A 22,973-nucleotide genomic window follows, 5' to 3' on the forward strand; every position below is an offset into this window, starting at 1 on the left:
CCTTTAGAACAAATTTAAAGCTTGCAGAGCCACGCAAATGCCGTTGTTATCTGGAGAGGGTGATGTGTGATTAGTGAATATGAATCCTCTGTTACAATAAAACAAGTTTGTTGTCAGCCAAAGCAGAGAGATCAAAGTAAGAACCCTCCATACATATCCACAAGCTATTCAAAGACATTGACCAAGTTTTGCAGTGATTAAGTGTCGTGGCTTGGGTACATGGAGTCACACAAGAACACACAGAGGATGGGGAGAACAGAATGGGAATTCAGCAGGCCAGATACGTGTCCTGGAGAAGAGGAGAAATGACAGAGTGAGTGAAGGACAGAGTAAATGAGAAGTGAGAAGGAATGGAAAAAGAGTGTGGATTGGCAAAGGTAGAGTCATGACACAAGACAATGCAAGGTTTCCGAGACCCCAGGAAGGCATTGGACTATGGATTTCAGCATGAGACTGAAAAGTTCTATTGTGCAGAAGGAAGATCTGGGCTACAGCACAGGAAAAATGAAAGACTCGGAAGAGTAAACTCCGTAAAATGTAATGTTGGTCCCTGGCTGTGGAGGTAGCAGCAGGGATGGGGGAAATGTGGACTGATTGGCAATGCAGCAAGGAGATGGAATATGCATGATTGGGAATCAGTTATCAGAAAAGATAAATAGATTCTACTGTCCCAACTGGAGATATAGAAACTTGGCAAACTGGTGTTTAAATGTCATTTTTTTTAATGTGAAAGATTCTTATCTCCTTTTATAGGTCCACAATCCTTTATCGATAATCCCCACATCCAAAAAAAAATGCTCTAAAAAGGGAAAGGGTTTTCTGTAACAGAAGAGCAAAAACTGCTTGAATTAACATGAGGTTCTTCATCTAGCCTTATGCCTTTCTAAATGAATATTTATATACTGCCTTGTAGAAAGGTTATCATCTATCATTATGGGATACTACTGGGGAGCACAGTAGGTATTTTAGGTAATAGTTTAGAGATGTCCTGTGTTATCCTTATAGTAGCTGAACCAAGTACATTTAACCCCAAGAACTCCTGGTAAAATAGTTGAGGATGTGTTTACTATATTTACTGCTTTTAAGGTGGTTGATATTCCGAACACACCCCTATGACCACACAGCTAAGGTGTGTGTGCATAGGTGTGGGTGTAGGGATATAAGTCCACTCTTATCACTGATTGAGCAACAAGATACGGAGTTAAGGACTTGTTCATGTCTTAACTGCTTGACCTTTAGACGTGCATTGCACACAGCTGCAAGTGTTGTCTGTCAGGGAGTTTTCACACCACTGCAGAGAGACTGCTGGAAGCTAAGCCTGGGCATTGCTCCCCTGGGGACAGATGTTTGTGTCTAACAAGGTGTCTGCTAGAAGATGCCAGCGGCATCAAAAGGAACCAACCAGTCCCAGGCCTCCATCAACAACCATCAACATCGATTCATAGATGGAGTTTAGCTATTGGCACAGTAGCCTGCTAGGGGACTTAGAGAATACAAATGAATGATACATGATCCCAAACTCTTCTCAGGGACTTTGCTCTAAAGGTGTCCTAGAAATATTTGTTAAAAGGATAGACTGGAAATAATAGAGTAGATATCACACGAAGCATGAAGCCAGGCACGGTGGTACACAGCTGCAATCCCGGCACTTGGAAGGATGAGGTTATCAAACTCATGATAACCTATCTCAAAAATCAATTAACAGCAAGGTACCAGTGGCTCGTACTTATAATCCTAGCTATACAGGAAGCTGAGATCTGAGCATTTCACTTTAAAGTCAATCCAGACAAGAAAGTCTGTAAGACTCTTCTCTCCAACCACCAAAAAGCCAGAAGTGAGGCTGTAGCTCAAGTGATAGATTTTTCACTCAAGGCAGGCACTCAAGGGACGGTGTCCAGGCCCTGAGTTCAAGCCCCAGTACCAGCATACACACACACACACACACACACACACACACACACACCAGCAAACAAAATCCCCACTAAGTGTAAGGTTAAAATACCACACAGGGGCTAGGAAGGTGGCTCAGTGGTAGAGTGCTTGCCTTGCATGCATGAGGCACTGGGTTCAAATCCTCAGCACCACATAAGCAGAAAAAGCTAGAAATAGCACTGTGGCTGGCTTAAGTGGTAGAACACTAGCCTTGAGCAAAGAGCTGAGGGACAGCACCCAGGCCCAGAGTTCAGGCTCCAGGACCAGCAAACACACACACACACACACACACACACACACACACACACACACACACACACACACACACACTGCTGAGTCCTGAGCATCAATGGACCTCTTATCCACAACCTCGCTGTCCATGGATTCAATTTACCCCAGAAAATAATCTTTTTAATTTCATCTGTACTAAACATGTATAAATGCCATAAATCCCTAATAATACAGTAAGACTATCTGTGTAGTATTTACATGTATTCACTACTGTAAGTAGTCTAGATACAATTTTAAGTGATCTAGAGGACATGTACAGGTACTATGCAAAAATCTATGTCATTTTATGTAGAAACTTCAGCATCCACAGATCTGGTGTCTATGGCCACTAGAACTAACTTCCCAGTAAGAGCCAAGTACATAAGAGAACAAAAAGGCTTTGAAGCACCTCTTCCCTACTGTCCTATGATGGAGCCACCCATTTGTTCCTCTTGAGGAACGCAAGACTTTCCGTATTCACCAAGATTCACAGAAATCATCACAGAGCAGCCTTGATGTCCATGAATTACAAAGACAGTAAAGCAGAGAAGAGGGTCTTGATGGGTTGAGGCCCCTTTTGAAATGCTGGAGAAACCGATGAGCAATGTCTTACCTTCAACACAAGAAGGCTGAGCCCGGGTTGTGCCAGCAACCTGCCCTGGGAAGCAGGAACACTTGACAGTTTGCGAGCGCTCTTCTATACGGTTCTTATTGCAGCATCGGTGCACAGCGACCACCTCACAGGTACCTTGCTTGATTTGGTGGGGGCCTGGTAGGAATGAGAGAGAAAAATCATTTACCAAATGATTGTGTGGCTTTCTATAGCCCATGGGCTACATGTCCCAACCTCTCCTATAGCGGTGGATGAACTGAAGTGTAAACAGATTAAATACATAACAGGGTTGGTTTTTTTTTTCCTTATTGAATATGCTTGTAATAAAAGCTTCAAACAACAGAGAAAATACCTGTTGTTCCCCATACAAGCAGAGCTTTGCCACTGTAAAAGGGATAAAATACAAAAGCACATCTTCAATAGAAGTTCTCAGTTGAAACTACTTGAAAGTCAGTAGAGAGACAGAAGGCATCAGATTAAGTCAGCTTTCTTCATGATATTTTATCCCTTGCATCCTTTTCTTTTTGTTCAAATCCTTTTTCCCCTTCTTCCTCCTGCCTGACACTAGAAAATATACCCTCAGAGAAGCCTCACGCTCCAGTGATCTTCTTAGAAGGCATTAATTGATTACAGTGTGGCTTTTTCTGTGGCATTCTCAGCCTTCTTCTCCATGGGAACAGCACAGGAGAGAGATGGTGAATAAAAGATACCATGAAAGCCAATAACAGGGCCATGGTGGACAGCGCCTGTGGAAAACATGTCCAATATTCTTAATTTGGTTCCTCAACTTGCTTAATTTGTCTCTCAACTTGCTTCTTCAAACCCTACCCTAGTTTTTAGAGGGAAAACTGACCATCTGTAAGATTACAGAAGCCATCAACTAGACAGCTGTGATCATTTAGTGATGAAGACAAATAACTACTGATCTTGTTCCCCATCTGAGAGTCCCTGCTAGGTGTTAAGGATAGAGAAGAAAGGAAGAAAGTCACCTCTGGTCTCAACAAGTGGAGATACAAAATGGAAATAACCCACCCATTTCCAAGAAGTGAACTCATCTTTACCTCCTACTAACAAAGAAGAAAAAGTTAATATAGAATCAGAAAAAAACTGAGAGGGGCAGGGAAAGTGGCTCAGTGGTAGAGTGCTTGCCTTGCATGCATGAGGCCCTGGGTTCGATTCCTCAGCACCACATAACCAAAAAGTAAAAGCTGGAAGTGGCGCTGTGAAGAGCTGAGGGACAGCGCCCAGGCCCAGAGTTCAGGCCCCACGACCGGAACCCCCCCCCCCAAAAAAAAGAAAGAAAGAAAACTTAGCTACACAATGGGTGGTTTCCAGATTTAGGGAAATGAATTCTGCCTCCCAATTCACTTTTCTTCTTTATAAATAGTGCACGATCATTGCAGAAATTCAATTTGCTGTTTAATGATTATACTGAGCTGCTCAAAACCCCAAAGATGTTGAATAAATGTTTTCTTGATTACATAGTTACTCAATAAATATTTGCTTAGAATTTGCTGTGTTCTAAGCACAAGAAAACATAACACCAAACCAAAAGGACCAAAAGGGAGGGTGGGAGATACAGTCATAAAATTTAATGCATATCTTACAAAATTAAGAAAATTGAAGGGAAGGGTAGGGTTGAGAGGGATGGAAGAATGATGGACGGGCTGACCCTGATCAAGATGCATTGTGTTCATAACTTGATTTTTGGATGGTAACTTTTTTGTACAAAGAATTAAAGATCATTTTTAAAAATGGTTGAGAAATTTTTTAAGTCATCTTACATTGGATTGTTCAGATTTTAGTGATGAAGAAACATAAATCAAAAAAAGATATGATTTAAAATAAGGAGATCTAGGGAAGGGGTGAATAGAAACTGAAAAAAAATAAGGAGGGACTACTACAATGATATTTGAGTACTGAGTGAGAAATTAAGGCAAAGTGAGAAAACAGGATTTGCAGATGGAGGAAGTGTAAGTGCTTGTGCCTGGAGGTGTGTGAAAAGAGACAATTAGTAGATAGTTGCAAAACGATAATGAAAGGCATAATGAAGGGCGGTGGAGATGAGAGGGGAGAACTGGGGAAAAGTCAAAGAAGAGGTGACATTGTTCAAAAAGAAATGTGCTCTTTATCTGACTTATGTAACTGTAACTGGTCTGCACATCACCTTTACAATAGCAATGAAAAATGCATTTGTTAAAAAAAGATAATGAATTGCTGGGTCATAGGGGAGCTCTATGTGGAGTCTTTTGAGGAACCTCCATACCCAGAATGGTTGAACAAATTTACACTCCCACCAATGCCTCCATCAGAAAGAATGACATTGCCCTATTTGTTAGGAAATGGAAAGACTGGGGAAAAAATATATTAAATGAAGTAAGCCAGGCCCAAAGAAACATAGATCCCATGGTTTCCCTTATTTGCAATAACTAGTATATGTCTGGGACAAGCAGAAAAGGTCAAAAGCTATGTACATATGACCAGATAAGATGATGTTAAGCAAAATGAACCCCAAGATAGGGACACAAGTAGTTTTTTTCTTTCTTGCTATTGTTTCTAATGTAGTTATAATGTACCATGTGATTTTTTTTTGTTGCTTTGTATGTTCCTCCCCCATGGTATAACCCCTGTTTTCACTGTATTTGATGTTGGTCTAATTTGGGGAGGGGAAGGGAAAAACCAAAATGTTTAAATAGGGATACAGGTTGACCCATTGTAGCAATGAGATGTACAAGACACTATGTTGAAAATGAACTTTATAATTTAGGCTGGGGGTGGGTAGGGTGAGAGGGAGGAGTGTAGTTGTGGAGGTTTGTGAAGGTGGGAGGGAAGGGATGGTAGGGGAAAAACAAAGGAGGAGGCAACAATGCTTGATAGGAAATGTACTCATTACCTTGCTCATGTAACTGTAACCCCTCTGTACAGTATTTTTACAATAAAAAAACTTATAAAAAAAATTAAACAGGAAAAAAGCCAACATTCCAATTTTTAGATGCCCAAATGATATAAACAGACATTCCTCAAAGGAAGGAATGTAAATGGTCAAAAAAATACACGGATGGTACTCAACATCATTTGCTTTCAGGAAAATCATTGAAATTACAATAATACCTTATCCTAGCCAGAATGGCTATTATGAAAATAATCATTTAAAACAGAGGCAAAGAAATGGAGAAAATGAAACTCTTAGTACATTATGGAGAAAAATAGAGAGCTTAATCAAAACACTAAAGATAGATCTACCATACAATCCAGCTATTCCATTCCTAGGTATAAAATCCAAGGAAAGGAAACCAGCATACCAAACAGAAACCAACATATTCATGTATATCACAATAGCTATGATATAGAATTAGCCTACTTCCTCATCAATATATAAACATGTGTGTATACTTACATATAATGGTGTATTATTCAACTATAAAAATAACATAATGGGGCTGGGAAGGTGGCTCAGTGGTAGAGCACTTGCTTTGCATGCATGAGGCCCTGGGTTCGATTCCTCAGCACCACATAAGCAAAAAGAAAAAAGCTGGAAGTGGCGCTGTGGCTCAAGTGGTAGAGTGCTAGCCTTGAGCTGAAGAGCTGAGGGACAGTGCCCAGGCCCAGAGTTCAGGCCCCATGACCGGACCACCCCCCCAAAAAAAAGAACATAATCTTTTCGTTTGCTGCAAAATGAATGGAAATCAAGTCATTATGTTGAGTGAATAAGTCAGACATGGACAAATAAAGTATGTTCCTTCTCCTATGTGGAAAATAAAAAATTTCAATCTGAAAGTTGGATTTTCAGAAAGGAAGCTGGATTTGAGTAATGTAAGCTGGGTACAGAGTTAAAATATCACACTGAACCCTATTCTTATGTATAAGGTATACAAGCTCATCAAAAATACTATAAAACAGGGGTAGAAATGTAGTTCAGAGTGGTCATGTATGTACAAGGCTCTTGGTTCAACCTCCAATACTAAAACAAATTAAAAAATGAGACTTTGCCATAAAGTCTTCAGAGATGAGATACCATACTGTCAGAAAATACTTTTTAAATAAAACCTGCTTGTTTATGGTTCCCAGAATAAAGAAAATGTAAATGATTCTGGATTCAAAACCCAGTATTATAAATAACCCACTCACCCAACTAGGAGATGTTCATTGTAAATACAGAAAGAGTTGGCAATCTTTGTGTTTTCCCACCTGCCATATGGCTCTATTTCTTCTAGAGGTGTGGATCCAGCTGAGTCTCTCAACTCTGAGCTCTCCTTTGAGAAGCTAACATAGGCCCATTTTAGGGTACTTTCACTGACCTGAGTTACTCCCCAGCTTGTTGTGTTGGACTACACAAGGGATTCCTGTTCCTCCCTGTCCACCTTCTGCTCTTCCTACTCTGTAGTAATTTCAGAGATCTAATGCTCAGAAGGGCCACTGAAGAGAGGAATCAAATAAAGCAGCTGCCCATGCTTTCAGTCATTCAGAGCACCTTGCTTCAGAAAGAAAACAACTGCAGAGACACGGAGGACGCGAATATTAAAAAAAAATCTCTCCACTTGTAGGTAACCTGCCACCCCACTGCCCTGACACCTCTGAGCTCCTGCTGGCATGGCCTTGCCCATCCTGGTCATGATGAGGCTTATCAAAAGACTAAGAAGACAGAAGGGGAAGTGCTAGAATTGGACCGATAACCAAACAGCCTGTTCTACAACTCTATGTATATGAATTAAGCCAAATTGAGAGTTACAAGATCTAAATTAGCAAAAGAGCAATTTGAAGTCATCACAAATTCCTTTTAATATGTGCCTTTGTGATTTCAGTGGTTCATTTAGCCACAGTTGGATGGATCTCTTATATTTACCCTGTTAAATTTGCATACAGAACCACCTCAGTGGCCAAAAGTAAATAAATCTCTGTATATACAAGGTAGAAATTTGCTGATAAGTTTAAATAGAAAAGTGAGTCCATTTAAAATATAAAAAATATGTTTACATTTTTAATATTTTCCCCTTGGGAAATTTTGTTCTGTTTTACTTCTAACAGACACCAGCCATAAAGTACATCAGGTAGTTTAGTCTAATCTAAACAACTTGGGGGTATTACTTAACCTGTCTTTTGAGAGCATTATTTTTTTGTTGACATCCTATATATGTCATTAAAGATCTAAGACCAGAATCAAAATATTAGAATACTATTGAAACACGACACCATGAGAGACGTTGCCTTGGTAGTAGTTGGTAGAATCAGATTTTAGACATGTATTACTTCCTTGATTCCATTTAAAGATAGTACAATAACACCTATGCTGATTATTTTTCTGTTCCAAGATACACCCTCAATAACACCATAATAAAGGAAGATAAAAAGATTCCAACTCACTAAAACAAGGCACAAAAGTGAAACCCTAAGAATGGAAAGACAGTTACACAGTCTTTAGGAAGATGGATGACAAGTGTTTGCTGGAGGCAGGCGGAAGTGGATGCTAAGAGGAGAATGACTTCTGCAACGATCCCAGTGAATGCTCCATGACAAAAGGCTAAAAACAGGAGGCAGGGACTGACCTCAGTGTACTAGATAAATTAGTTCACTAGTCCCCACATTGTGCCACATTCATAAATCCACTGCCATAAGCACCTGCCATGTTTGGATAGAGTCCAATAAAAGAGAGACAATAGGAAACAAATAGAAAAAGTGAATAAAACTAGAAGATAGAGAATCAGGCCATGAATCTAAAGTACTAACTACAGATAAGAACCTTAGAGTATTAAAGGTACAAGTGGAACATCTTCAATCTAAAATCTGGAAGGCTCTGGAAAATCACAGAATGGTCAGACAAAGGACAAAGGGTGAACCAATGCAGCAGCAGTACTCGCAAGACAAAATGTTGGAAATGAACTTTGCAACTTGGGATGGGAGGGAGGGAAAGTGGGAGAAGAACAAGGGATGGGGTAACAATGTTCAACAAGGAACGTACACACTGCCTTACCTGTGTAATTCCTCTATACATCACCTTGACAATGAAATTAAAGTAAAAAACAAACAAAAACATTTTGACCATCAAAAAGTTTCACATTTTGAAACATTTCAGTTTTTAGATTTTTACATCAAAGATGCTCAGCCTGTAGGATCTACTCAAATGTAGTAAAATACATAAAACTCCAAAAATTAAAGTGAAAGATTAAAAATTAGAATTACATTTTACAATTGCTTACGCTAGCACTGACCCTTCCCCTCCCTAAAAATAAGTAAAAAGTTTCAGAGTCCAGAGTCCAGGCCCCTGGACAAGGTCTGTGGTGAAAGATAAAGAACAAAAGAGTATGTTTTCCTAATGTCAACCAATCACAAGCCTGTAACTATGTGAACTCCCCTCCAAGGTGACCGCTCCCCCTAGACTTGCCCCGAGCCAATCGTTTTACAAAGAGTGTTACAAAATTTCCCAAGTAGCAAAATGATTGCTGGAGTACATGGTGACTTTTAAATGGGCCAATCCTGAAAAACCTGGTGTTATATGCTAATTTTGTGGGTTTTGCCTTTAAGAATGCCTGTAACCGCTGCTCGGGGCAGAGAGTGTGTTTGCTGTGCAAACGCTGAATAAACTCCTCTTGCTTGTTACATCTACTGGTTTGGAGTCTTGGTTTCTGGGGCGCATTCCCGTAGACGAAAGTATCCCAGTGAGTCTGGAGTCTTTCAAAAGCACTTATGGTATCTAGAGTTCTGGATAAGGAGTATTCAACGTGTAGTAGTGTTACTCAAGAAGAGAAAAAGGAAGAAGAATGGATAGTGACTAATACAATGTACTAGGTATTCTAAGTTGATGTGTTTTCTTCATGACAGCTATAGGTAATAGGACTTCATAGAATGAATGCACACACCTTCATACATGCACGAAAGCTCATTGAGTCTTTGATGATATATAAAGCAAGAAAGCAAGACAAAGTTTCATAGACTATAAATCAAATACTCAAAAAATAAAAGCAAAACAAAAACCCATGTATCAAATCAGATAATAAGGACTCATACACAATGTGATTAACCTTTCTATATGAGAGTTCCCAGGGAAAGGTATGTAAGATAGAATAAAATCCCATAGTAAAAATCAAGGAGACAATATGAAAGCATTATTGGGTATTTTTTTCTTGTAGCAGAAAATAATTTTCTCAAGGAAAAAAAAATGTTCACCAAAATAAAAACAAAAACAAAAGGAATGGAAATGAGGAAAACAAGCAGGAAATGTTTAGAGAAACAAGACAAATGATCCAATCTCCTACTTTAAACACATGGAACAAGTATAAAAAGCAGTGAGGATCTCATCATAAAAATCACACATGTCCAAGATCAGAAAGACTTCAATGAAGTTTGCATCCAGACACGAAATAAGAACAGAGAAACACATCAGGAAATTCAAACTTATCACAATAACTACAGCTCAAAGAACAAAGTCAAACTATGAGAGCTTTGAAAAAGCAAAGGAATCAAGACTAAGACAATGTAAGGTGGTAAAGAATAAAACAACTGGACTGGACTTGCTAGAGAAAAAATAACAGCATTCTATGCCAAAAACTAATAGCATCATTCATGAGAAATTCTAAAAAAGGTTTCTATACCCAATGAAGTGTGAGATAAAATATTTCATATTCCACTTCAAAACCTTTATTTTCATGAACAGAAATAGTTAGACAGCTTATTAGAGTTTTCTTAGGGTTTACTTGCAGCAGAAGAATAAAGGAGGAAAAGTAAGAAAAGAGAAGGCACTTAGAAGGAAATCAAAGAATTCACTCCAAAATAGTGTTGAAGCACACTCCAGCCTGAGTAGATCTTCTCTACAATGGAGCTTCCTGAAGAGCATAAGCTAACACATGTATACACACAAAGAAACAAAGCCACAAGAAATAGGGAAATCAAAGAAGGAAATTCTGTATTAACAGGAGCTTAATGCCTAAGATCAAATATTGTTGTAACAAGAAATCATAGTGCATGCCTATTGTGGTAATATAAAGGTCATATAAAATATCTTAAAGCATAGTAGTTGTAGCTGAAGGCTAAGATCAGGGATATAGAAAATAAAGGAACTGACTTTTCAACAACATGATGAAATTAGTTTTGTATTTTGAAATCCTGACTGGCCAGATGTTTCCAAAAACACTGCACTTTACTTTCACAGCTAAGTCTTTCTACAGGTGCCTATAAACATATAGATCACAGGTGCTTCTCAATGCAGTAACTGTGGCTGACCAGTAGCTGTATCTTGCTGCTACTTCCCTATATTTGGGAGAGTGGCAGGCTACAAATCACCAGCCCAGGAAAACATTGAAATCCAAACTTTGCAGTTTCTACTGAGCAAGTAAATATCACCACTTTAGCACCACTGTAAAGTAAAACAAAAATACTAATTTGAACCATCACTAAGTGAAGGACCATCTCTCTCTCTCTCTCTCTCTTTCTCTCTCTCTCTCTCTCTCACACACACACACACACACACACACACACACACTCACACACACACACAGAGCTGGCTCCTTTACATCTGAGAACTTTTTCTACATATCTTATTTATTTTAGTATTTATGTTCCTATAATGCTAAGGTCATTTTATGAGGAAAAAATACTGTATCTATATGTGCTACATTTGACACTATTAATATTTAATTGATATCAATAATGATGGCTTCCTAGGCACCATCTCTTATCATTTAAGCCTCTTAAGTGCAGGGAACATAACTCCTTTATTCCTGGCTATATAGTAGACAGTCAATAAACTCTTTCCTGAGTAAAGAATTTAATCTATTTGAGGGTTTTTTGAGGGGGAGGGGATAAACAATACTGGGATTTGAACTCAGGACTTCATACCTGCTCGGTAGGCACACATGCCTCAACTCTTTTTTGTACTGCTTATTTATTAGATAGAGTCTCACTTCTTTCTGATGAGATTGAGTTTCTCAGATTTTCAGCTTGCACTGGCCTGGAACTATGTTTCTTCCCATATTGGCCTTCCATGTAGTTAGTATTTCAGGCATGAACCACCAAACACTTAATCCTTTTAATCCTATTTTTCATATCTAGCTTATACTAATATAAATGTAAGTCCTACCTAAAAAATGTATAGATAGTCTACAACCTAGAAAGATTTCTTTTCTCTTAAAAAAAGCTTTATAAAGTTACCATGTGCATTACAGGAACCAAACAGACAGGAAACAAAGTCATATATACCACAAATAGTTCTCCTAGATCTGTATAAACACATAACAATCTATTTTAGGAAAGTGAGCTCATGTGATAGTTTAGGTAACTAAGCTCATATGATATATGTCATACTTACGTCCATTATGAATATTCACTAGTTCAAAATCCCCAAACTGCAATCATATTTGGATAAACAAGAAGACACTATAGCAACTCCATGTGTTAAGAAAGAAATTGCAAACCTGCCTTCCTTAGGCATAAAAATTTCACTAAAGAGAATAAGGACAACGAACATATATAGAGACAAAAGCACAGCAAGATCTCTGTATTGCGAGCACTCAGGAAGGACTACCCATCCTCTACACTAGACCAAATCAGACTTATCAAAACAATTTTTCAGATATAATCTTGCCCCTATGACAAGTCTGTTCGTTATATCATAGATGTGGTGTTGTTAGCTCATTTTGACTTTTGCTGCGTTTTGTTTGCTTGCTTTTATTATGGTAGTGGTTGTTTTATACTGTTGCGGTCTAAACCCAAAGACTCACATACACTAGTAGGCAAATACTCTTAAATACTGAGCCACATTCCCAACCCAGCTTTTGTAGCTTCTAATACAAATCCTAAAGCAAAAGACTTTGTCAAACATTTTCTCTTCTTCAAACACAATGGCTTTAGCAATGATGTTCAAATAGAGGTTGAAATTGGGTCACTATAGGGATTATACATTTCAATGTGGCAAAGGTAGAAAAGGTCATGACAGATCAGGATAGGTTAATAATACCTATTTTGAAATGCTCAAAGTGAGTTTAAAAGGTTGCAGGGGCTGTGATCCTGGTTATCATGGTTAACTGTCTTAAAGGAATGAGAATGAGGAAGTGAACTTTTAGAATAAGCAAGAACAGCTATTCAGGGTGGGGCATATGAATCCTCAGACATACACAAAGAATTTCCAAGATGTATTCCCACAGACTGATGTAAGTGAATCCATTTCCCAATCACCTTCCATTACAAACAAACAAAACGATTGTGCCAATGAAGGCACACGTCTGTTTTGGGCTTCCACCCATTTGTAGACTTTTGTGCAATTAATTTCCCATTCTGCCACCAGAAATAAGCATTTCTGGATTATCCCCTAGCAAAAGGAAAATTTAAAACACTGGGTAGGATTGTAACACTAAGAGATAATAGCAAAAGATATTTACATAGCAATCTGAGATTGACAGGTGCTCTAAGTGTGATGACCATAGTATTGCCCAGTGCCTTTGTAGACTACTTTCCCTCCTTGCTACAACATACTGAATAGACTTACACATAGGGACAGCAAGAACTGAGCTGCTACTCACCACATCTGAGTGTTACTAAATCTATACTTACACCCCTTGAACTATGGCCTAAAGGGTATGACCTACTTGTTCATTGCACTCAGTTTCTTCTTCTTCAAAAATGTCTGGAAAGACCTGCAGGCATGTTGCGGGAGGGTGGAGAGGAGAGGGGGAAACCATCAGAGGAAACAAGAGCAAGCAAGGTGAGTATGAAAGGAAGGAGAGGTTTGGCTTATTGTTGCTTTAATTTACATGTGTTTGAGGAAACACATGTTTTGATCAAAAACCTATCCCTTAGGGATGATGCAGAATAGTAGAGCTTTGTGGGAAAAACCTCTGACAAGAAGCCAAACAGTTATGAATTTGATATTCCTCACTTGGGATAAACTACAACAGAGTATTCCCTTATCAATAAAGAGATTAATTTGTAGTTAAAATCTTCCTGTAAAGAACACGAACATCAAGAGATACTACTGATGAATTTTTCCCAACATTTAAAAAAGACTACCAGTTTTATGTCAGCCCTGCTTAGAAGAGAAGATAGGTAACACGTGCTCTCTCTACTTTTATGCAGCCAGGATTACGGTGATACCAAAAGCAAACAATAACATTGAATTTTTTTTTAATTACAGGCCAAGAGCTCTCATAAAATAGATGCAAAATTCATTTAGGCATGAACAAATCCATAAAAACCAAAATTACACAATTAAAAAACAGCACACTGGTCAGTGTTCCTGACCTTGGCTTTGTAAATGGACTGTTTAATATGACACCAAAAGCTCCAGCAAATTTAAAATATAGGTGAACTGGATGTGACCAAACTCTAAAAGATTATGTATTAAGGACACCATCAAGGGAGTAAAAGCTCACTGAATAAACAGGAAAACAAATCTGCAAAGTCTGTATCTGGAGAGGTTCTAAGATCTAGAATTTAATAAAATCATTTTTGACTCAACAGCAAAATGGCAAATAACTCCATCTGCAAATGGATAAAGGACTTGGATAGATATTTTTCCAAATCTCTGAAGACACACAAGTAGCCCACAGGCACATAAAAAGGTCCTATATCATCTGTTGTTAGGAAAATGAAAATAATAACCCCAGGGAGACAGCACCTCACAGTAATAAATATTGACAAATGCTGCAAAGAAACTGGAAACTTTGTACATTGCTGGAGAAATGTAAAATGGTGTATGTAAAATAGGTATTCATAGAAAATCATGTACCTGGATGTTCATAGAAATATTTATAACCCAAAAGGTGAAAACAACCTAAACCCATTAGCTAAGGGATAACTAAATAAAATGGTACATATGTGCAATGAAACATTATTCAGCCATAAAAAGAATAAGTTTCTGATACATGCTATTGCATAAATGAACTCTAAAAGCAAAGCCATATAACTATATGATTGCACCCATATGAAACAGCTGGAATAGGTAAATGCAGAAAGACAGAAAACAGATTACTGATTGCCATGGAAACGGAGAAATGGGGAGTAGGTATTCAATAGGTAAGAAATTTCCTTTGGAATGATGAAAAGAGTCTAGAACTAAAAAGTCTTAACAACTGCACAATAATATGAATGTACCCAATACCAATGATTTGTATTTCTAAAACATATTAAAATGTGCATTTAACAATAATAAACACTAGGCAAATTAATTCCAGCAACATATGAACATTCTAACCCATCATAACCAAGTGAGGTGTGTCCGAGGAATGCACAGTTGGTTCAAAATTTAAAAACTGATTAAACAAGTGGAGGCATGGCTCTATAGGAAATGTACTCATTACCTTACTCATGTAACTAAACCCTCTGTACAGTATCTACACAATAAAAAAATAAGAAGCGGAGGCATGGCTCAAGTGATAGAGCCCAAGCCATAATTGAATAAGTTGAGCAAGAGCACAAGGCCTTGAGTTCAAACCACCCCCCTAGGTCCAGCCCCTCCCCCAGAAAAAAATCAATGGAATAAGCCAATAGAAAGAATCACACACAAAAACCACATAACTACCTCAATAGATACCTAAATTTACTCATAGATATTCATAATAAATAAAATTCTCATCAAGCTAGAAACAGAAGGAAACCTCTTTAACTTTATAAGCATCACATGCAGAAAGCTTACACTCTATGTGCATCATTGTGATCACTAAATGCACTGGTCCTAAGCCTACAGAGCATACTATTTGCCATCACCACTTGTACTCGGCCAGGAAAAAATAACTAAAAAGTCAATCACACTTCCACTTGGTTGTGGCATGATCATTCATTCAAAACACAAAACTAGAAATGAAATACACATGACTTACAATCATAGGAGATGTCCACTCTCACTAATAATTAAGGGAATGAAAATTAAAATAGCACTAGCTCAAGGCTAGTGCTCTACCGCTTGAGCCACAGCACCACTTCCGGTTTTCTAGTGGTTTATTGGAGATAAGAGTCTCAGGGTCTTTCCTGCCCAGGCTGGCTTTGAACGGTGAATGCTCAGCCTCCTGAGTAGCTAGGATTACAGGCGTGAGCCACTGGCACCCAGCAGGATACATTTTTTAAGGGCACAAAAATTTGAAGTGTACTTTCCGAGCTCTCTCAGCTCTCTTTCCCAGGCCTTTCCCCACAGCGTGGAGGGCCAAGATGGCCTGGTGCCAGCCAGAACGATGAATAAACCTACCCGTTACCTGAAAAAAATTTTTGAAGTGCATACCTCAGCAGTTGTACTTCAAGAAAATTTTCCTACATGTACGCCAGGATTTGATCTGAGTGCTTCACACTCTCACTCAGCTTTGTAGTTCACAGTAAGTGCTCTAATGCTTGAGCCACACCCCCAGTCTGGCTTTTTGCTGACTCATTTTTGGAGATACAGCCTACCAGAAACAAAACCCAGGCTGGCTTTGAACCACAGTCCTCTAGGTTTTAGCCTCCTGAGTAGTTAGGATTGCAGGTGTGAGTCACCAGTGCCAGGCAACAAGTGTGTGTTCAACCCTACGTGAATGAATTAAAGCAAACTTCAAGATGCTGTGGAAAAATAGTCTCTTCATTGTTTAAAAAGTAGGTGATGGGTCATGCCTGTATTTCTAGCTATTGAAGAGGCTAAGATCTAAGGATCGTGGTTCAAAGCCAGACCAGACAAAAAAGTCCCTGTGAGACTCTTATCGCCAATTAACCACTCATAAACTAGATGTGGAGCTGTGGTTCAAAGTGGAAGAGCGCTAGGCTTGAGCAGAAGAGCTCAGAGACAGCGCTCAGCCCTGAATTCAAGCCCCATGACCACCACCAACAACAACAAATATAGTGGATGTAATTTGCAGTGGGCATGGTAAAGAGCTACTGCAATACAACCAAAGGGCTAAAACTGAGAACTTCTGGGTACGGAAACTTAGACCCAAGATACCTGTGTACTCCTTCTTATCAAGACTTGGCCACACATCAGCTTTAGTAATTTAACTTTGACTACTAATGTACTGAGCCTCTGTTTCCTAGTCTGTCAAATGGGAATGCTTGCCCAGCTCATCTAAGAAAGTAATTGTGGAGAGCAGACAAGAAAACCCGGATGCAGAAAGGGGATTTCTAAGCTTTCTAAGCGCATCTATATACTGCATAAAAGGCATTATTGCTTATCGTGACACTTTTCTTTCTTTTTTGGCTACAAGAAATTATTTTGTGACCTGGGATTTATTTACACTGGGTAGGTCTGAGGAAATTTTCATTTAAGAGGAAAAGAAAAATAGGAAATAAACACTAAGAACACTGCTAGAAAAATATATTAGTGGAAGAAGGTTTGTGGGGTTTTTTTTTTCTTTGTCTTGTTTTGCCTTTAAGGCTAGAGTAGAAAACTGAGAAGGGTCAAGAAAAACACACCAAAGCTCATGCAGGAAGTTATTTCTGTGCTGAATGAAAATTGAATCCTATATCACGTTTTTTGAGGCCCTTTAAAAAGGAAGGTATATAAAAACCTCCCATGAAGTTCCATGAGAGTCATAATTAAAGGAGACTCAGTAGAGGCCAAGGTGATCCAAATGAGAAAGATGTCTGCTCCATGCTGAGTGAATTTTAAGCAGGTGTTTGCAGGTATCAATAAAGCTAATGTTAAGGGGAAATAGAAAAACAACGAGACCTCAGAGTATTCAGCAGAGACTGAGACTGCAACAAACGAACCCCCTACACTCACTATTAAAAGCTCATTAACTCCCAGCTGTTCTTCCATTAGGCTGAGAAGAAACAGTAGCAGATGCGCTCATTGTCACATATTTATACCAGGGGTTTTCATCTCCTAAAAAGGGGAGAGAGGAAAGATAAGGAGAAGTAAGAGTCATAATTATATCACCAGGCTGCAGAGAGAGCTGTGCTCACTCTAATCAACCTCTCAGGCAATCAAGTCAGATGGATGTCCAAAATCTGCCTTGTAAAGAGGAAAGGAGGGAAGGAGGGCCAGTGCCCATTGGCATCATGGGACTTGTCCTTGAACCACTTACAAACCAGAGCAGCATGACTGGCCCCACAGGTCAGGGCTAATCACTACAAGCAGCCATGCTTGCAAATAAGATGTTTACCTAGTCATTCACTACGGTACACAGTCCCTGACTACAACTTTATCAACAAAAGAAGGCATAAGGAACCCAAGTCAGATTTGAAGTGATCTGTGCACTGCTACTGTGCTCTATAAAGAGTGATGAAACAGTTGGGTGATGGTGGCTCACGGCTGTAATCCTAGTTACGTCAGGAGGCTGAGATCTGAGGATCATGGTTCAAAGCCAACCTAGGGAATGAAAGTACATGAGATAGTTCCAATGAATCACCAAAATCAGGAGTGGCTCAAAGAGTAAAGAGCCAGTCTGGATCAAAAAGGTCAAGCCCTGAGTTCAAGCCCTAGTACACACACACACACACACACACACACAAACAGAGTGGTTCATTGTGGATGAAGCTTTCATACCAACGTGAATAATGCCAACTTGTAGCCCAATTAAAGCCCACAGATGTTTCATTTGGCTCCTGGCTCTTTTTCATTTTTTATTTTTTTCCTTCTTTTTTGGGGGTGATGGGGGACAGATACTGGGGCTTGAACACACAGCCTGGGCACTGCCCCCTAGCATTTTTCTACTTAAGTCTGGTGCTCCAGCACTTGAGCCACAGCTCCACTTCCAGCTCTTTGGTAGTTAATTGGAAATAGTCTCAAGACTTTCCTGCCCAGGTTGCTTGGAACCACAATCCTCAGCTCTCTTCAGCCTCCTGAGTATCTAGGATTACAGGCTTAAGCCAACAGTGCTCTGCTCTAAAATTACTTTAGTCGCCCATAACTTAAAAATCAAGAGATGCAATTCAACGTTGTATCTCCAGCTAGTCTCGCAAAATTGGAACCTGAAATGCTACCTTTTGGTAAGAGATTAGGACTCACCCTTTCATGTTCTCCAGAGTTTGGGCCCTGTTCTAATTTCAGAAGAGTCCAAGTATAAAACTAAAACAAAGCCTTCCCTACATCCATCTCAAGTAGTAGAGTGTGATCGATGGATCATTTTAACAACTCTCTCTCACATCCGAATACCACGTGCCTTCACACGAGCTCCGGCCCTGCCCTGGACACACCGCCACTGTAGCTCCCCAAGCTAGTCAGGTATTTCTGCCTTAGCTCATCTGAACTCACAGCTCCTTCACCTAGAATTTTCCCTGTCCTAGCTCTTCCCTTCCTTCCTCTATACCCTCAACATTCCCTTCTCAAGGTCATCTACTTAAAAGCAGCTGTCCTTGCTGCACAGAAACTTTATTTTTGCTTCCACTGCCGATACATTGGTGTCATCTACAGAAAAACATGCTTAAAACCAATGTCATGGAGCTTTTCTTCTCTATTATCTTTTAGGAATGATATACTTTATGGGTTTACATTTAAGTCTTTCAGGCATTTTGACAAGCATTAGTTAACTGCACAGATGTAAGGGGATTTCTTTGGGGGAGGGAGACTTCTGTTCAGTACCCTTTGTCAATGTGCCTGTTTTTATGCTCACACACACACACACACACACACACACACACACACACACACACAGAGTAGGCAAAAATATCCTTCTATCATTGGTAGAGGGGAATGCTAAATTACTAATCTAGTTTCTACTTTTTTGTTGAGAATAACAGGGAAGGTATGCATTATGCATGTGTGTACATAGCTGTTTCATTATATACACCACTGACAAGTATTTTCTCCTTTAATGGATTGAAGAAAGTTTTTGGAAGAGACAGAATTAAAATGTGAAAGTCTGAGGTACATAGTCTAAGTATCAGAATTTTTTTAAGCCTCCCCCGTATCCTAGCAAACAGGAAAGTTTGTATGGCTCTGTAGCAGACAGCAGAATGAAGAACTTTTTCTAACACTAGGATTACATTCTTTCTCTGTTTGAGATTCACAATATGATGTACTCGAACACCAAAGATAATCCCCTCAAAGCTCTCAGAGTTTCTGAGCAGAATGATTTATGCTATCTCTTGGCCTGATTTTGGCTGATGAAAATCTTCCAGCTTCCTAAATTGGTCTAAAGTTGCCAATGCCATTTTGTAATTATTGTTCTTCTTGTGGCAATAATTTTCATCTAAGATGTTTTCAAATTAACTAGATTAAGGGAATGCACTTAGAACACACAAAATATGCTCTGGAAATAGAAACAGTTTTGGCTCCCATTCCTAATGAAACTCAGACCTTTCATCTTAAATTCAAGCAGAATCTCAAGCACTAAAATGAAATGAGTTTGAGACTTTCATATTTCTATTAAATTGACGGCCATCTCCACACAGGTAAAAAGCCTCCTCATTCCCTTCATTATCCTTGTATGGCTGCATGACTACTTCTGTGAAATCAAGGGGTAAGATTGTCTGGTAATGGTGGGATTACATTTTCCCCTGTCTTTCTGCTTTTATTATTCTTGACTTTGCAAAGCATCTCAACTTAGGCAGACAAATGCAGACAGTTAATCGCTCTCTGATTTCAGGGACATAGAAGCCAACTTACTCAAATCTCACCCTGGGAGATAGAGCTTCAAATGAGGTCACATGACCTAATTTCGAAAAAAAAAAAAAAAGAAAAGAAAATGGTCTACTGGCATGAGCTCCACACACACTAAGTAGAAAAGGAGAAGGGAATATTGTTTCTGAATTTCACCATGCAGATCTCATAATGAAGAGAATATACAGTCGATAACTGTACTCAACCAGGGCTTGACTGAAAACACCCTCTGTTTTAATTGCTTGCTTGCAATTCGTTACAGGGCTTGGTCTGGCAGTAAACTGTTTCAGATAAGCGATCCTGTTTGGTGGTTCATAGAGAAGCAACCCAATTCAGAAATCCAATTGCCACTTAGGCCATAATTACTCATAAAGCTAAATGGCAAAAATGGCATTTTAATTTTCAGCTTATATTTGAGCAAGAGAACATTAAAAACATTTAGCACAAACCAGTGCTCCCCTCCCTCTAACAGCTAACAGAAGTTCATGGAGAGTAACAATTACAATCTTCTGTGAGAGGAATAAGTGAGACTTTGAGCCTTTTTCAAAAGGATGAAGAAAAAAAGAGAGCGTATGGTGAGGACTATCTTGTTTTATTGCTGTGCTTGAATTATAGACTTTTTAAAACTGCATCACACATATAAGTTTAATTCACTCTGTAACAATGAATCAAATATAAGAGGCTCCAAATCAGATAAAGTGAAATTCAGAAAATGCCATTTCTTTACTGACTGGTCTATAGAACTCCAAGGTGTAGCCTTACTGTGCTTAACGGTGTCATCAAAAAACAAAGTGTCAAGACAGTGGAATTGTGAAGCCACATCACTTATGCTGCTTCCCTGAAGTCATTTAAACGCAGGCAGGTGACCAACACCAATGGACACAAATATCTTTTATTCCCTGAGTAGCTAGCTGTAAGGGCCCTGACCTGTGCAACCCCTTATTTTTTTTCAGACTCCTCTCTCTGCAATAGAAGGTGTTTGTGAAAAGTCCAGCGCCTCTTGCCAGGCCTTAGTAGGTACAGAATTCTGCAGACACAGAATTCATGTTTTAAGCTATCACTGTCCAGAAACACAAGCCAAAGAAAAATGACACCAATCAATTAGTGTCATTTTGGCCCTTCCTGCTTAACCTTATCAGAGCACTAATGAGGAGCATGTGGGAGTAAGGCTTCTGCTCTGGCTGTTTTCATTGCTTCACTTGTATTTTAAAAACCATAGGGCAGATAAAAAGTACTGTATTTTACCCATGTTAACTATATGCGGTCTCATTACAAAGTAACACAATTATCTGACTTTAAACATTTTCACTGTTACAGTTTGGACTTGAAATGTGGAGGGGAGGAGAGGAAGGGAAGAGGTGGGGGAAAAGGAAGGGAGGGAGGGAGGAAGAGAAGAAGGGAGGGAGGGGGAAAGGAGGGAGGGAAGGAGAAAGGAAAAAGGAAGGAGGGAAGGGGAAAGGAGGAAGGAAGGTCAAGAAGAAAAGAAGGAAGGAAAGAAGGAAGGAAGGAAGGAGAAAGAATGAATGGGAAGGAGGAAGGAAGAAAGGCAATCCATTATTTAATATGATAAAACAATGTTGATCCTCTTTATTTTTTAATTGCATTCCAACTAACATCACTAATGAGGGTGAGAAGTCATAGGAATTGTCCTCATCTAAAAAGACAAGCAGGAAAACCAAAGCAACTATTGCCTAAGCCAGTGTTGTCAGAGTGGAAACCTACCAGGTGTTACAAATTCTAAACTAAGCATCATGTTTGTGCCTTTAAAAAATTAAATTCAGTGTCAGCGGTATTCGTAAAAGGATCTTACCATTTAGAAACATACTTTAAGTTGTATACTACAGGTAACAGAAAGAATAAGTATAACACTCTTCTGGCCAGTTTGTTAGTTCATTGAGAAATTGTGGCAAAGCAAAGGCACGTAGAGGCCAGGTTTTTGCTTGTAAATCTCTTATCAGATGGACAAGTCCCAACGGGGGGGGGGGGGGGGGGGGGGGGGGGGACCTTCAAGCACTCCCATTTTCAATAAACATGGTCCAGTCACTAGATGAACCTGAGATCAGGGAGAGGAACCTTATATCCTTTGTAGAACATCAAACCATTTTGACTTACACACACACACACACACACACACACACACACACACACACGGCCAAGGAAGCTAAGAATACGAAGATCAAATGCATCATGGCAGGAAGAACAGGGTTTACAGATTCTATTTTGAGCGTAAGACTTCCTGGAACTGCGAAGGTTCTGAAAGTGAACAGAAAAAGGTCCTCTTGGAAGGAAATGAAGAACACAGACGAATAAAGCATCCCCCTATTCCATCTGAGGCCAGGGCAGGGCCCCAAGTCTTCCAAACTCCGGCAAAATTGGGAACAGAATGGTTTCATTAAGTTGGGAAGCAACTATGTGCCTACAAGGGAGAAATGACTGTGAAGGGCACTGAGTAATAGCTCCTTGTGTGCAACCACTACCTCTGCCAATACAAATGAATTCACCACGCTTCCTCCTTCCTTCTCCCTCATCTCCAACATTCAGCCAATCGCTAAACAACCTGACATTACTATCTCCTAAATATCTCATGAAATCATCATGGAGGGATTACAAGACTGGCCCCAGCTTTCCCCCTCCTTTTGTGGATGTCTTCACAATAGCAAAGTCTTTCTCTTACTT

At 39.3% G+C, this 22,973-nt stretch overlaps 1 protein-coding gene across 1 annotated transcript in view; it reads right to left on the minus strand.

Moving 5' to 3' along the window:
* The window catches only part of Tafa4 (TAFA chemokine like family member 4), a 105,605-nt gene that overhangs the window by 18,193 nt on the left and 64,439 nt on the right, over window positions 1-22,973 (minus strand). The window contains exon 3 of the mRNA XM_042680109.1: window positions 2,816-2,971. Coding sequence (XP_042536043.1) covers window positions 2,816-2,971 — 156 coding nt within the window. The remainder of the gene's footprint in view (window positions 1-2,815; window positions 2,972-22,973) is intronic.

This window comes from Dipodomys spectabilis, unplaced genomic scaffold (genome assembly GCF_019054845.1).
Source record: "Dipodomys spectabilis isolate Male_0828 unplaced genomic scaffold, ASM1905484v1 ptg000054l, whole genome shotgun sequence".
Lineage (NCBI taxonomy): Eukaryota > Metazoa > Chordata > Mammalia > Rodentia > Heteromyidae > Dipodomys > Dipodomys spectabilis.